The sequence below is a fragment of the Mus caroli genome, unplaced genomic scaffold (genome assembly GCF_978045245.1).
Source record: "Mus caroli unplaced genomic scaffold, Mus_caroli_1 scaffold_5, whole genome shotgun sequence".
In the NCBI taxonomy this organism is placed as follows: domain Eukaryota; kingdom Metazoa; phylum Chordata; class Mammalia; order Rodentia; family Muridae; genus Mus; species Mus caroli.
The window spans coordinates 1,071,230-1,086,107 of record NW_028227260.1 but is presented as its reverse complement, the minus strand read 5'-3'; the positions used below and the strand labels follow the sequence as shown (position 1 = coordinate 1,086,107).

The 14,878-nt window shown below is 34.7% G+C and overlaps 1 protein-coding gene across 1 annotated transcript; it reads right to left on the bottom strand.

Moving 5' to 3' along the window:
* Positions 1-231: 231 nt before the first annotated feature.
* LOC147004460 (vomeronasal type-2 receptor 116-like) lies at positions 232-8,022 on the bottom strand. The gene is given in 6 exon segments (XM_085837525.1): positions 232-1,550; positions 2,686-2,809; positions 3,914-4,138; positions 4,986-5,789; positions 6,167-6,449; positions 7,736-8,022. Coding segments are annotated over 6 exon segments (2,553 nt in total). The 5' UTR covers positions 7,945-8,022; the 3' UTR covers positions 232-642.
* Positions 8,023-14,878: the final 6,856 nt, after the last annotated feature.

Below are 14,878 nucleotides of genomic sequence, written 5' to 3'. Positions count from 1 at the left end.
TCTTTTCAAATAAGTGCCTTTCATTGCATCAGTAATCGATGATATTTTAAATCTCAACAGAAACAATTTAACTTTTTTGTTGATATTTTATATTCCGTTATTGTAAACACACACACACACACACAGTGATCAAAAGAAGCTTGTGAGCAAAGTGTTTATTTACTTATGTACCTTGGTCACAATATATTGAATGAAGCCAAGGCATGAAATTGGATGCAGGCACTCCATGAAAGCATGACGGATAATGGGGATTACTGGCTTTACGTCCATGTTGTCTTCAGACCTTTTTCTTATAACTCCAAGAACAACTCGCCTACAGATGGTAGTGTTCACAGTCAGTATGGTCACCTTATATTAATCGTTAATTAAGTTCATGGTTTACATACAAAACCACAGGTCAGGATGATTGTAGCATTTCCTCAGTTGAGATTCCTGGTTCTCAATATCTTCAGAATTGTGTCCTTATGGATGACACCATTTTTCACCAAAGTTTGGTAATTGTTATTACAATAGACAGTTCTGTCCTGTTTTTAAGTTCAAATTTGAATATTATTTAAAATTTTATAAGATTAAGTACTACTTTTGTTAAAACAAAGAAAAAATATGTTGAGTATCATTTAACATTTTCATAGTATGAATATTTCAATAATGAAATTTATCTTTGTACTTATATATAAAATTTGAATCTGGTCTAATTAAAATAACATAACACTTTGGGACAAAGATACACATTAGCAACCCGGCACTAGAAGCCAAGATTGAGAAAACCTCCACAACCACCATGAACCTCCCGCTGGTGCTGTGGTAGACAGGGAGGAAGGTGATCCAGACACTGCAGAACACCAGCATGCTGAAAGTTAGGAACTTGGCTTCATTGAATGTGTCAGGAAGGTTCCTAGCCAAGAAAGCCAAAGTGAAGCTCACCAGAGCCAAGGAGCCCAAGTATCCCAGGACAACGTGGAAGGCAATGACAGAGCCTTTATTGCAAAGAATGACCATCTTCCCATGTTCAGATTGTATATCTCTGTCAATAAAGGGAGGAGATGTTACCAACCAGATTCCACAGAGAACAAGTTGGATTAGGGTACAAATGGGAATGACCAACTTAGGAGCCCCTGTTACCAACATCCCTCTCATTCTTCTTCCTGGAGTAGTGAGCTTGAAAGCCATGACCACAGTTATTGTTTTGGCCAACACTGCAGAAACAGACACAGTGAAAAATACTCCAAATGTGCTCTGCTGCAAGATGCAGGTGACCTGGTCGGGATGTCCAATGAACAGCAGCGAGCAGAGAAAGCAGAAGACTAGAGAGATGAGCAGGATGTAGCTGAGAATGCGGTTATTGGCCTTCACAATGGGAGTATCCTTGTACTTCACAAATGTGATGAGGACTAGAATTGTGATGGCCGAGAAGGACAGTGCCATGCAGCCTAGGGTCGTCCCCAGTGGATCTTCATAAGCCAGAAATGATACAGTTCTTGAGAGACAGTAGGTTTGCTCTATGTTGGCATACTTATCATCTGGACACCTCACACACTGTTCCATATCTGCTGGTAAATGGACATAAACCCTTATACGATATCATAATTACATAGGAAATAATTTTACATTTGTATTATTCATAGGAAATATTAATAAACATTTTGGTGTTGAGCATCTATTCCATTCCTATTTGCTATACAACCACTTACTTAAGATTGCTCTGTACTAACCTATGTTTGTCATCAAACAAAACAGCAACAGAGGAAGTACAACAGAAAAAAAATACTTATTAAATAAAAATAAAAAAAATGGTGACTAATAGTAATAATCTCAGAGTATTTAATTCCTCCAAACATAAATACATTATTCACAGACAAAGGTAGTGTGCAGACATCAGTACTGGTGTCAGTTGATGAAATGCATCATGTGCTTTGTTTGCTCTGTGGTTTGTGTCTTTGTCTGTGTCTTCACATAGGAACCAGAACATACAATTCCTCATTTAAACACTATTTGCAAAAAGGAATATTTTCATTCTTGAAGCTGTAGACCTCATAGACCTATGCAAGTCCCTCTCATTGTTTTACAATCTCTTACTCCGCAAATACGCATTTCAAGCTACATGGCATGAAGTTCATGGATGTTAACATTCCTCCCTGTATTCTTAGCTAAGCACTAGCCCATCTCTGGCTCCATTATTGAAACCTGCACTCTTGTTCTAATCCTTTGACAGGAAATACTTAATCATTTGTCCATTAAACCTATTAAAATATATTTCATTAAACAACAACTGTTACCCTGCGCATCTGATCTTTTTCACAGAGTAAGCTTGGTGATGGACGGAAAGATTGTGGACACATCAGGTGACCAAATATCTATGTACAATGAATCAAAGAAAAATAAACATATGCATAGATTACATCTAAAATGTTTCTTTAAAAAATTGTTGTCCAGGTAGGTCCGTCTAAACACTTTATATATAATATAAAATCAATAACCATCATATTGTGAGAGAAATGTCTTGACTGAGGAAGATATTGGAAGTTATTTGCTGAGTCCAGAAGAAGTTGACATTATATAACTGCTTACATTCTGAATCATGGAGAGTTTAGGTCTTCAGTTTGCATCTAGGCCATTTCATGTTTCTAGTTTGGAAACAGAAGGTATTCAAATTCAGCATTTTTTCTTCTGCATGCAAGCATGTACCTGTTTCATTGGAAATCTCATTTTCTGTGCACTGAACACAATCAAAGCAGCAGTCTGCTGTTTCTTTCTGTTGAATTTTCCTGAATCCGGCAGAACACATCACACTACACACAGAGGAGGGAACCTGAGGCAGTGCATAAATGTTATATAATATGCATGTGAGTGTGTATTTCATGTATTTGTCATATGAATAATGACCTATAGATTGATATATGGGACACAAACAGAAATGCTATACATATTCCTCTGATACCCAGTATCACTTAACAGTATCAGGCATATTTTTATTTATATTACCCTGCAACACACTGAATGTCACACAAAAATTACTGTGTCATGTAATATTTTATATGTAACATTCAGGTTGTAGCAATTATAAAATTTTCCTTCCTAAACTGATCAATCCAAAAAGAATGTTTAGGTGGCACAAGTATTTCTTTCATGATTTATAAATTACAAAATAGAATACTGTGGTGTATGGAGGGAGAAAGAAGGGTAAATCAAGAAAGAGTAGTTTTATGACTACAAACAAAATATGTTATAGAAGACTCCCATAAAATTAATGAAGTATTCCTAAGTGTAAAAGAAAACCTTGAACACACTATCCCTTTCTCTCTTTTCTCTGCATCTATGAGGGAGCTCCCCACCCACCCACTCCTGCCTCACCACTCTAGCATTCCCCTGTGCTGGGGCATCAAGCCTTCACAGGCCAAAGGGATTCCTCTCCCACTGATGCCAGATAAGGCTATACTCCACGGAGGAGGGGAAATCACGAAGGGGGATAACATTGAAATGTAAATAAATAAATAAAAAACAATACAAAATATATAAATTAAAAAGCTAAAACCTTGAATCTGGAGAAACATTTATGTTCACGACTGCGTGATATACTTAATTAGGCTATAGATATGTTTGCACAGAACCAAAAAAATATCCCATGGATGATATATAGTTACAAACTTTTCATTAATCATATGTACATATACATTATACTTTAAAATCATTAAATATATCCCTGCATTGTAGGTGAACAGGTATTTGGTTACTATTGAACATGGATTCCAGAGGCCAGTGATCCATCTACTACCAGATTTACATGAAATTGAGCATTATCAAATTTTGCATATTGCAATTTAGGATGGTCTTTTGCAAGAGTAGCAATTGGTCTTAACCACAGAGTGTTATATTTTAAAATACACATAACCTGAAAAAATTATGGTATACCCACTGCTGTTCCTCCCATGGCCCATTCCAAATCATCAGATATAAGAAGTTGATGACTCTTTTGAAAACAAGGTATATAGCTTCCTATTTTCACTTTTAATCCAAGGCCTTGTGGAAAATTCCAAATGATGAAAATATCATACTCTGTACACTGATTTTCCCTATGCTTCATGTTCACCAGTTCTCCAACAGGGTTCGTAAATACCCTGGTTTTCATCAAGGAAGACACCTAGAAGAGATTCATGCTTCCAATATCAATAAAGCATATCAATAAAGGTAATTCAAAATTAAGAATTCCCCAATTTCTTAATGACTTTCAGAAGAGACAGCTGTATTGAAATAAATGTGTGTAGAAAAATATAGTATACCTCATTGATAACTGAAAACTTATATACTTAATGATAAAGATAAAATGTGCTAGAAAAAATTATTACTAGATAACAAGTAACTGTGTGTGTGTGTCTGTGTATGTCTGTGTGTTTTTGCGTGTGTGTGTGTCTGTGTGAACATTCTTGTCAAAAAAAATTCTTTTAAGTGAAGCCATGTATGAGAGAATGAAGGGGAAGTCTGAATATCTGGAAATTGTGAAAATAAACAAATTATTTTCATGTACATACAGTATACTCATATAAAATTAACATAAATTTAATAAAATGTGCAGTCTTAGTAATTTATGTTTTTGTATATTGTTAATTTAAATGGCTAAATAATAACCACAGCACATACATGTATCAATTTCTGAAAAACTTTTCTTCAGCAAAAAATTCTAGTCTAGTCATCACTTAAGGCTTTTATGATAAAACTCTTGGCTCCTATTCTACATTTTGAACTCATTTGTTTGAAATGTGAGACACCTTTTCACAAAACTCACTGGTATTCGTAAAAATGTATGGTCTCTTATTAAATATTATCTTTGTGGGTGAAATTCATCTATGTAAATAAATCATTAGGGGCTTTTGCAGTATACAAATCATTGCACTGAGAGAATAATCTCTAACAAATGTACAGTTGTTTCTCTGGTTCCATTTAAAAGATCACATTGATATATCTAAGCATAATGAAATGTAAGTCTTCACCTGCTGACAAGCAGTGAAATGTCTTTTGTATTCTGTCTTTTTCTGAGACTCTACTTGTTGAAGAATGTGTTCATGGTAGGTGTGGGCCGCAGCATAAATAGCATTGTACAGATTGTAACCTTCATCACTCATGGCCATATCATAGCTGTGCAGTGCTGTCCATTCCAATGTGTTGTTGAACGTAATATGATGCATTTTAATGCTGTTCTTGGAGATTGAACAATTAAAATAATTCCATTCCAGTATAGTATGAGAAATATCTTTTAGGTATTTGATAGTGTTCATTGTTTGCATAAAATTCCTTAATTTAGGAATCTCAACTCTGTGGTGTGCAAAAGTAATAGTCCCATGGAAAAGATTAAGTGTGAATTCTTTTTTATTTGTGATGACATCCCATTGTGAGGTTGTGATCCAGATTCTCTGAGCACCTAAATCTTCCCATCTTCTAAAGCTGACTTCTAGAGTAGAGTTCATTTCACCATAAATGATAACAACATTTGCTGAAGATGTCATAATTTGTTTATCATATATTGTAGTCCTTGTCATGTATACCTGCATGTTTTCTGGGATCATATTAACAAAAGCTAAACAGATCTCATGCCTTTGGCTCTCTTCTCTTACATCTGAGAGAAACTGAATACCCTGGTCATCATCTGAGATGACCAGTCCTATCCAAGTCCATCTAAAATGAAACATCAAGGAGACCATGCCACGTGATAAATGTGTGTCCTTGGTGGCTACTTGATGGACATGGGGCAGCCGGTCATGGTCGCGTAGGTTAGGATTAAATGTTCCAAAGAAAACCTAAAGGATATAGAAGACAGGATGAAACTTCCAATGAGGAATGTGATTATTAGGATATTTAGACTCATATACATTTAATGCTACTCACCTTCCAGAACTCTAGATAAGAAAAGTAAGATTGTACTATACACATCATGTATTATTCCTATTAGATTCTAGACTATTTCTGATAAGTCTAAAATTCCTAGAACACAATTTTACCTGTATGCACAGTACATCTATGAACTGATTATTTAATTCATATATATATAATGTGTATGTATGTGTGTGTATTTGTGTAGCAGCACACCCACAAATGCATTCTTTCCAAGTTTTCTTGTAGGCACCTGTAAATGTAATTTAATTTTCTTAACCCATTCACTGTCACAATTTCTTACCAGTGGCATTGAAGAATGCATTGCCAGTTTTAAGGATGTTTTCCATGATGGTCCTGTCAGACCTATGGTACATGAATCTTCTAACTAACAGAAATAATTAACAAAATTCATATGTCCATCTATTTGTGTATATTCTTGATCCAGATTTCTCAATAAATCATGACAGTTTCCACCAATGATGGAGAACATCAAAGTCATGTTGGGTAAAAGATAAGGATTCTTGTTGATCTCATCGGTAGCAAAAAACATTACCAGAAGAAGCTCATATTTACTTGCTGCAATTCTAAAACAAGGCATAGTGATAATAAGGGAGATGTTTGAAATATGAAATTTCAAATACTGTAAGATTTGTAATATGAGATATGTTAAATCTGCCTCCCAAGTGCAGGGATTAAAGGAGTGAGCCACCAATGCCCGGCCAGACTAATTATTTTAGGATATATTTTATTTAATTTTATTTATCCATTTCAAGATATATATACAAAATGACACGTTATACCATATGACCAGAATATTATCCTTTAGGGTGTTGTACACATCTACTTAATGTTACCTTTTAGTGTGTTCTTACTATTTCTATTTTTTAAAAAAAATTTCAACACTCATTCCTTCATAATCTGCAGCCACAAATGATAACATCTCACTCTTTGGACCTCAGACCTAAAACCCACATTGAGAACAGGTTCTTTTCCACAAGAATTACTATGATTCTCCTAGATTTATCTTTTCAGACCTCAGATGTAGAGATTAAGTCCAGAATTTTACCTAGGTATCCAGGGCACATGACATAGGATGAGTGGAAAGAAATTGTGAATATATATTAACTACTAAATAATAATAAAATTACTGAGTAATTAATAGAAATATTGACCTTGTATCTGATAGTGATAATAAACCTAATCTGAGCTTGTGCATTTGTGTAATTGGATAAAAAGATTATTCTGATAACAGAATATAAGACTAGCATTCCTTTTCCACATTCAGTATCAAATTCAGGATTGCAGGAAGAGGCTCATTTAAAGACTATTTTATAAAGCAAAGTTTAAGTATATTCACAAATATATAAGTAATGTTATATATTTAACCAGGTATAGTAGACCAACCCATACACAAATATTTCAATGAAACAATGCATGTTCATCTGTTGGAAACCCGAATTAGGTAACACTTTTATGAAAGCATTTAGATGCATGATCATAATGAGGCGTGGGCAGACAATTGAATATAGGCAGTGATGCAGTCTCTTCATATTGAGTTCTAGACAAAGGAGGGAATTGTGAATTCAAGGCAGATGAAAACATATCTTTCAACATATATTATCAAAAAAGCCTCACAGAGAGAATCTAGAACTACACATTGTCCAGCACTGTGAACTTGAGTATAATTGCACTAAAACTATACTAAACTGTGACACATTTCAAAGTATAAAATAGTTATTGATATAAAAATTCATTTTCAGGGGTTCTTCAAGTTACATGGTGAGGAAGAGAACAGAACCCACAGTTTGTATATACAGCTAAATATTTCAAAAGATTGACATTGATACATTAAATAAAGTTAATGGCTTACCTAAAATTTGAAAATAAATTAAAAAAATTACCATTAGTATAAGATTTTTCAGTTGCCCAAAGGTAAAAATGACACTCCCTTTGCAAATCTCCATCATTATCTTCACTATTCTTTATCCTCCAAAAGCAACTGGGTTCAGTCAAACAGCACAGGATGAGAGAAAACTTCAGAAACAAAAATGAAATAGTGAAAGCACAGACCTTCTTCATGTCTGTTAGGATCTAAGATGGAGCTGTTGTGAAATCCGTTTCTGATGTAGAAAGACATCACACACACAGTTACACCTATGTGTCTGTATTAAGGCTACTTCTGTCTGGAGATCCACTTATTATATTCACAGTTCCTTTCCATTCCTCCTATTGCAGGCTCCCTAGATACATAGGGAAAATTCTGGCCTCAGGCTCTACATCTGAGGTCTGAAAACTTTTCATCAACATATTTTTGAAAACATGTTTTGAGATCATGTTTTCTACCCTCAGGGGTCATGACTGCATTCATGTGCATAGAGTAAATCCCAAGGACAATCTTCTCCTGTATAGTTCATACCTGACCATGTGTCAACAGCCATTATGTACGAACACAATGGATTTCATCAGAAGTTCCATACTGTGACAGAAGTTGAGAAGGTCATTAAAACTTCCATATCACTTAGATGCTGCGTTTAATCATGGAACATTATGTAACACATTGTCTAGTTTAGGGAAGGGCAGTCTCACATGCACCATTGAGCCTGGAGTTGACCATGCTCTCTGTTGTTCATATACTATTGTATGCCACTCATGTTTACAAAATCTCCTCAAACTTCCTGTGATTCCTGCCATCTGGAGAACATGTCAATATGCTAATTCCAAAAATGCCTGGGTTTTTAAAGATTGAACACCCATCCTGTCCAATATCAATACCTGTGCAGACATTCACTGATATGCTGATCTCTTTCCTGATAATCAGTGCCTGGCAGTCAATGACATTTAATGAAATATTTCTTTGGATGATGTTTGCTCACACCTCATTAAGAAGTTAGAGACTAATTTCATATATTTTGCTCAAAGTAAAGAAGTTAGTTGTCATTTAAGAGATAGAATTGTATTGCTAATGTTAGCATATACCTCATACTTTTCATTTAGTTGTACTTGACATTTGTTTTGAAATATTTCTCTATTGGATTATATTTAACAACACAGATGTATGTCTGTTAAGCTAATTTATGTAATTTGGATAGATTCCAATGAGTGACAAAGATGAAGCATTTATTTGATTTGTAATTTTTGAACTACCTTATATTTTCGTTCATAATATCCTCAATGAATTAAGTGAGTCTTAAACTCCATTTTTGAATGGTTGGCATATCACTGAATTATAATAAAATCCTGCTATGGAATTTATTTTACTATCTTTGTAAATATGAATAAACATTTGTTTTATACTTCGGTTGAATTACAACAATTTCAGTGTACATTTGTTTCAGTACATTTGCAAAATTGTAGATTGGTAAATTAAGTGTTCTGATGTAATATTCTATAGTTGCTATATACCTGGTGCTAATACCATGTCAAATTAACTGGGAATGTGCATGGAGGCTGACTCTTTACTTCGCTGTGACTGATATTGAAATGCCATCCTGGGCTGTGGCCTTCTTTTAGAAGTCATATGGTCCACATGAGCAATGGACTACGATCCATACCATACTCATTACAACAAGACTACAGGTCAAACATTTAGGTCTTTAATAATCTTGAATTTGGATTTGCCCAGATTTAGAGGTGAGGCTCCATGTGCTTTTCTGCAGAGACATCCTCCATGTTGCTTGGAACACAAATAGTATTTCTTAAAATCTCTTTTCTTTTTGCCTAAAGCTCATGTTATAGACTTGATTTGGAGGAAAGAGGGCAGAGCACACATCATCGTGTCCTTCCTGATTATCAAGGGACTCTTTGGTTTCTATTTTCCTTTAAGTTGTTCTGTTGGGTGGAAATCTTAACCTATCCGCTACAGTACTTTATGTGTTTATAAAACAAAGTTTTCTTCTATGTTTTACAGATGATATTCCATAGCTTCATTCCAGTTTCTTGTCCCTTTATTTCTTGTTCAAATCAGATATCTGTTTCCATGTCATGCTATGTGGAACATGTGATGGCCTCTATCCTATTTTCAAGTCAGAGAATAATCTTAGAAAGGTTGCTGTTGTATTTTCTTTAAATTTTGATGTCATTTATTATTAAACCATTCATATCCTGTTTTTCCCCATTAATCAGATACTGATTTGTGATTCTTCAATCACTTGAAACAAGGTTTAATATGGCACAGAAGTATGATTAATATAAATTATTGAAGTACTTTTGAGTATCTGCACTCATCAATCTACATGGATGGAAAGACATCCTCTTTCATGAATTACATATGCAATAGCAAAGATGTCATTCATGAACCGCAGATATTTGCAAGGCAATGTGATGCCCATTATATATCTATGCACCAACAAATATAATTTCAGTTTCTTCATTATAAATAACATCTCAGTCTATTATAATTTAAATGATTTTTGTAGAAAATTCAACTTATTCTAATGAAACTAAATCTGACATGTTATAGCTTTTTTAGACACAGGATTTTTAACCCAATGCATCATAATTGGCATCACATATTACTTCACTAACACTCAACATACATGCAGGAATGCTGATGGTGATTCTTCCAAGGTGTCCCCTAAAATCTCTTAATCCATAGAACTTAGCTTACAATAAAGGGTCCAATTTCCATTCCAATCTTCATTGTCCCATATACATAACTATACTAATATTGAATATCCAAAAAAAATTTCAATATTACATAACAATTACACCTGAAGAACATCTGTCGTCCGAACTTATGAAAGCAGGGTTTACTTTCCACCCCTATCAACCTACCTGGCTGACAGGAGATCTTCCATAATTAAGAACATAGGTGAGCCCTTCAGGTGAATACTCACATCATTTGGGACCACCACAGAGCTAAGCACATGAGGTATCTATCGAGCTCTTCCTGAATACTATTGTCTTTCCAGTTTGCATCTCCAACTGAAACTATTGAAGATCAATATGCCTTCCCCAGACCCGAAAGCCAACGTGGCTCCTATTAGATCTTTCTAAATCAGAGACAGTGGGATATGATGGTTGCACCAAGTAAAGACATTTAAGGCATGCCTTAACCAGATACAGCACTTCCTGACTCCCAGGAGGACTCCTGGAATCCAGGACACACTACACTATTTGTATCCAAAGAGTACTGATCGAGTCCCAGATACCCAGGCAAGTTAACAACAGAAATGACCAGATGGTGAAAGAAAAATAAAAGGACATAACCAACAGAGGTCAATGTAATTTGGCATTATCAGAACCGAGTTTTCCTACCCTGGATATTTAAACACTCATGAAGAGCAAGAATATGAGCTAAAATTGCATCTCATGAAGATGACAAATACCTTTAATAAGGATAAATTAACACCTTTAAAGAAATACAGAAAACCACAGGCTAACAGGTAGAAGCCCTTAGAAAGGAGACAAATAATTCACTTGAAGACAGGCAATAAAATACAATTTAAAAGATGTTGGAATGGTACAAAACAGGCTAACACCGAAAAATGGGAAAAGAAACAACAAAAACATTTAAACCTCTTCTGCACCTTCATCAGACTCCAGACACATACAGGAAAGCTTCCCTTACACCACCCATCTTCCCTGATCTCTGAGACCCCTGCACAAGGCCAAGTTTAACTCAGCAGCATGAGAACCCAAAAGCTCTGTTGGGGGAGGGAGGGGCAGTGGCTAGATCATATTGTTGTTCCTCCTATAGTGTTGCAGGTCCCTTTAGCTCCTTGGGTACTTTCTCTAGTTCCTTCATTAAGAGCTCTGTGTACCATTCAATTGATGACTGTGAGCATCCACATCTGTATTTGACAGACACTGGCAGAGCCTCCCAAGAGACAGCTGTATCAGGGTCCTTTCAGCAAAATCTTGCTGGTGTATACAATAGTGTCTGGGTTTAGTGGTTGTTTATTGGATAGATCGCCGAGTGGGGCAGTCCATGGATGGTCCTTCCTTCTGTCTCAGCTCTGACCTTTGTCTCTGTAACTCCTTCCATGGGTATTTTGTTCTCCCTTCTAGGAAGGAACAAAGTATCCACACTTTGGTCTTCCTTCTTCTTGAGTCTCATGCGTTTTACAAATTGTATCTTGGGTATTTTAAGTTTCTGGGTTAATATCCACTTATCAGTGAGTACATATCATGTGTGCTCTTTTCTGATTGTGTTACCTCACTCAGGATGATGGATCTCATCTATTTGCCTAATACTTTCATAAATTCATTGTTTTTATTTGCTGAGTAGTACTCCAATGGGTAAATGTACCAACTTTTCCATTCCTCTGTTGAGGGACATCTGGGTTATTTCCTGATTCTGGCTAATATAAATGATGATCTTATTAACATAATGGAGCATGTGTCCCTATTGAAAGTTGGAACACCTACTGGGTTTATGCCCAGGAGAGTTATTGCTGGATCTACCAGTAGTATTATGTCCCATTTTCTGAAGAACAGCCAGACTGATTTCCAGAGTAGTTTACGAGCTTGCAATCACATCAGAAATGGAGGAGTTTTCCACTTTCTCCTCATACTCACCAGGAACTGCTATAACTTGAAGTTTTCATCTTAGCCATTCTGACTGATGTGAGGTGGAATTTCAGGGATGTTTTGAATTACATTTCCCTGATGATTAAGAATATTGAACATTTTGTCAGGTATTTCTCATCCATTCAGTATTCCTCAGTTGGGAATTCTTTGTTTAACTCTATACCACATCCTTTAGTAAGGTTATTTGATTTTCTGGAGTACAGCTTCTTGAGTTATTTGTATATATTGGATATTAGTCCTCTATGACCTGTCCTGGATCTCCCTCTGTAGACCAGGCTGGCCTTGAACTATGAAATTCACTACCTCTGCCCACCAAGTGCTTGGATTAAAGGCATGGGCTACCATTGCATGGCAACCCTAAAACAATTAAATCCCAAATAAAAAACCCTAATTAAAAAAAAATCAAGAACAAAGACAAAAAAAAGCTAAGAAATAGAGTAAAGTGATAAAAACTAAAATAAAGCCTAAATTAAACCCCCAAACCCTAGAATACACTATAATCCTTTAAAAAAAACAAGCAAATAGAAAAAACACTAAAACTACACTTGATGCCTGAAAACCAAAACACTATAAAACACTCTTCTAAAAACTCTACAAACCCTTTAAACAAAATCCCTAGAAAGCTAAAATAAATAAACAAATAAATAAATAAAATAAAAGAATACACAGGAAGCCAAAATGACCCTAAAAGTTTTTGTTCTTTCTCCCTTCCTTCCTTCCTTTCTTTCATTCTTTCTTTTTCTTTTTCTTTTTCTTATTTATTTATTTAATTATTATTTATTTTATTTTATTTTTTTAGAGTTTTTGGAGCTTAGGTTTCTCTTTGTAGCCCTGGATGTCCTGGAGCTCACTCTGTAGACCATGATGGCCTAGAACTCAAAAATCCACCTACCTCTCTCTCCCAATTGCTGGGATTAAAGGCATGGGACACCACTGCCTGCAACAGTAAAACTCATAAACCCCAAAAATAAAACTTTAAAAAATTTTAAAAAATACTCAAGAACACACACACAAAATAATAAACTAAAAAAATAGAAAAAGCCTAAAGAATATCCCTAAAGTCAAAAAAAAACACTCTAACTCATTTAAAAAAAAAACAAACTGAAAGAACAAAAGCTAAGCATATACTAAAACCCTGAAAACCAAAATAATCTTCAAAAAAACGTAAAAACACTTAAAATGTAACCCTAAAATTAAAAAAATATATATACACAGGAAGTCTAAAATGTCAATAAAATAATTTTCTTTCATCCATCTTTCTCACTCTGAAGACCAGGCTGGCCTCAAATTCAGAAATCCATGACCTCTGGGTTTAAAGGCAAGGGCCACCACTTCCTGGCAAGACTAAAACTCATAAACTCCAAAAATAAAACCCTAACAGTTTTTTTTTTTTAATTCTTAGAAACACCAAATGCCTCCGCCCAAAATTTGTAAAACCATAAAAAAACTCGTGAAGCCTAAAAAAGAACCCCAAAACCCTAAAAAAGCCTAAAATCTTTGAAAAAACACTGCACTTGCCCTATAACCATGAAAACCAAAAAAATTCTCAAACACTCGTCTGAAAACCCTAAAAACCCTTTAAATATCACCAAATTTCTAAAAAAAAAAAAAAAGTACACAACAATCCAAAAATGTCCTTAACATTTTTTTCTTTTCCTTTCTTTTTTCTTTTCTTTTCTCTCTTTTTTCTTTTCTTTTTTTTTTTTTTTGAGTTTTTTTTTTTTTTTTTTTTTTTGAGTTTTTGAGTTTTTGGAGACAGGGTTTCTCTGTGTATCTCTAGCTGTCCTGGAGCTCCCTCTGTATACCATGCTGGCCTGGAACTCAAAAATCCACCTACCTCTGCTTCCCAATTGCTGGGACTACAGGCATGGGCCACCATTGCCACGCATCCCTAAAACAATTGAACCCCAAATATATAACCCTAATTTTTAAAAAACAAATAAAAACAACAACAAACAAAATTCTAAGAAATACAGAATAGTGCTAAAAAAAGTTAAAATAAAACCTAAAAAAAAAACCCAAAACTCTAAAACACATTAAAATCCTTAAAAAAACAAAAACAAAAAAAAAACAAGAAAAAAAAAAACCTAAAAATACACAAGAATCCTTAAAACCAAAAAATAAAAATCTAAAACAATCTTCTAAAAACCCTTAAAAAATACTAAAATTCTAAAAAATAAAATAAAATACACAAGAACCCAAAAATGACCCTAAAACTCAGGGTTTTTTTCTTTTTCTTTCTTTTTTTTTAACTGGTTTTCTTTGTGTATCTCTGGCTGTCCTCGAACTCCCTCTCTAGACCAGGCTGACCTCAAACTCAAAAATCCACTTACCACTACATCCCAAGTGCAGGGATTTCAGTCATGGCAACCCTAAAACTCTTAAACCCTTAAAATATAACTTTAAAAAAAAATAAAAATACTCAAGAACACACACACAAACACAAAATAGCAAACTACAAAATAGAAAAATCATAAAGAAT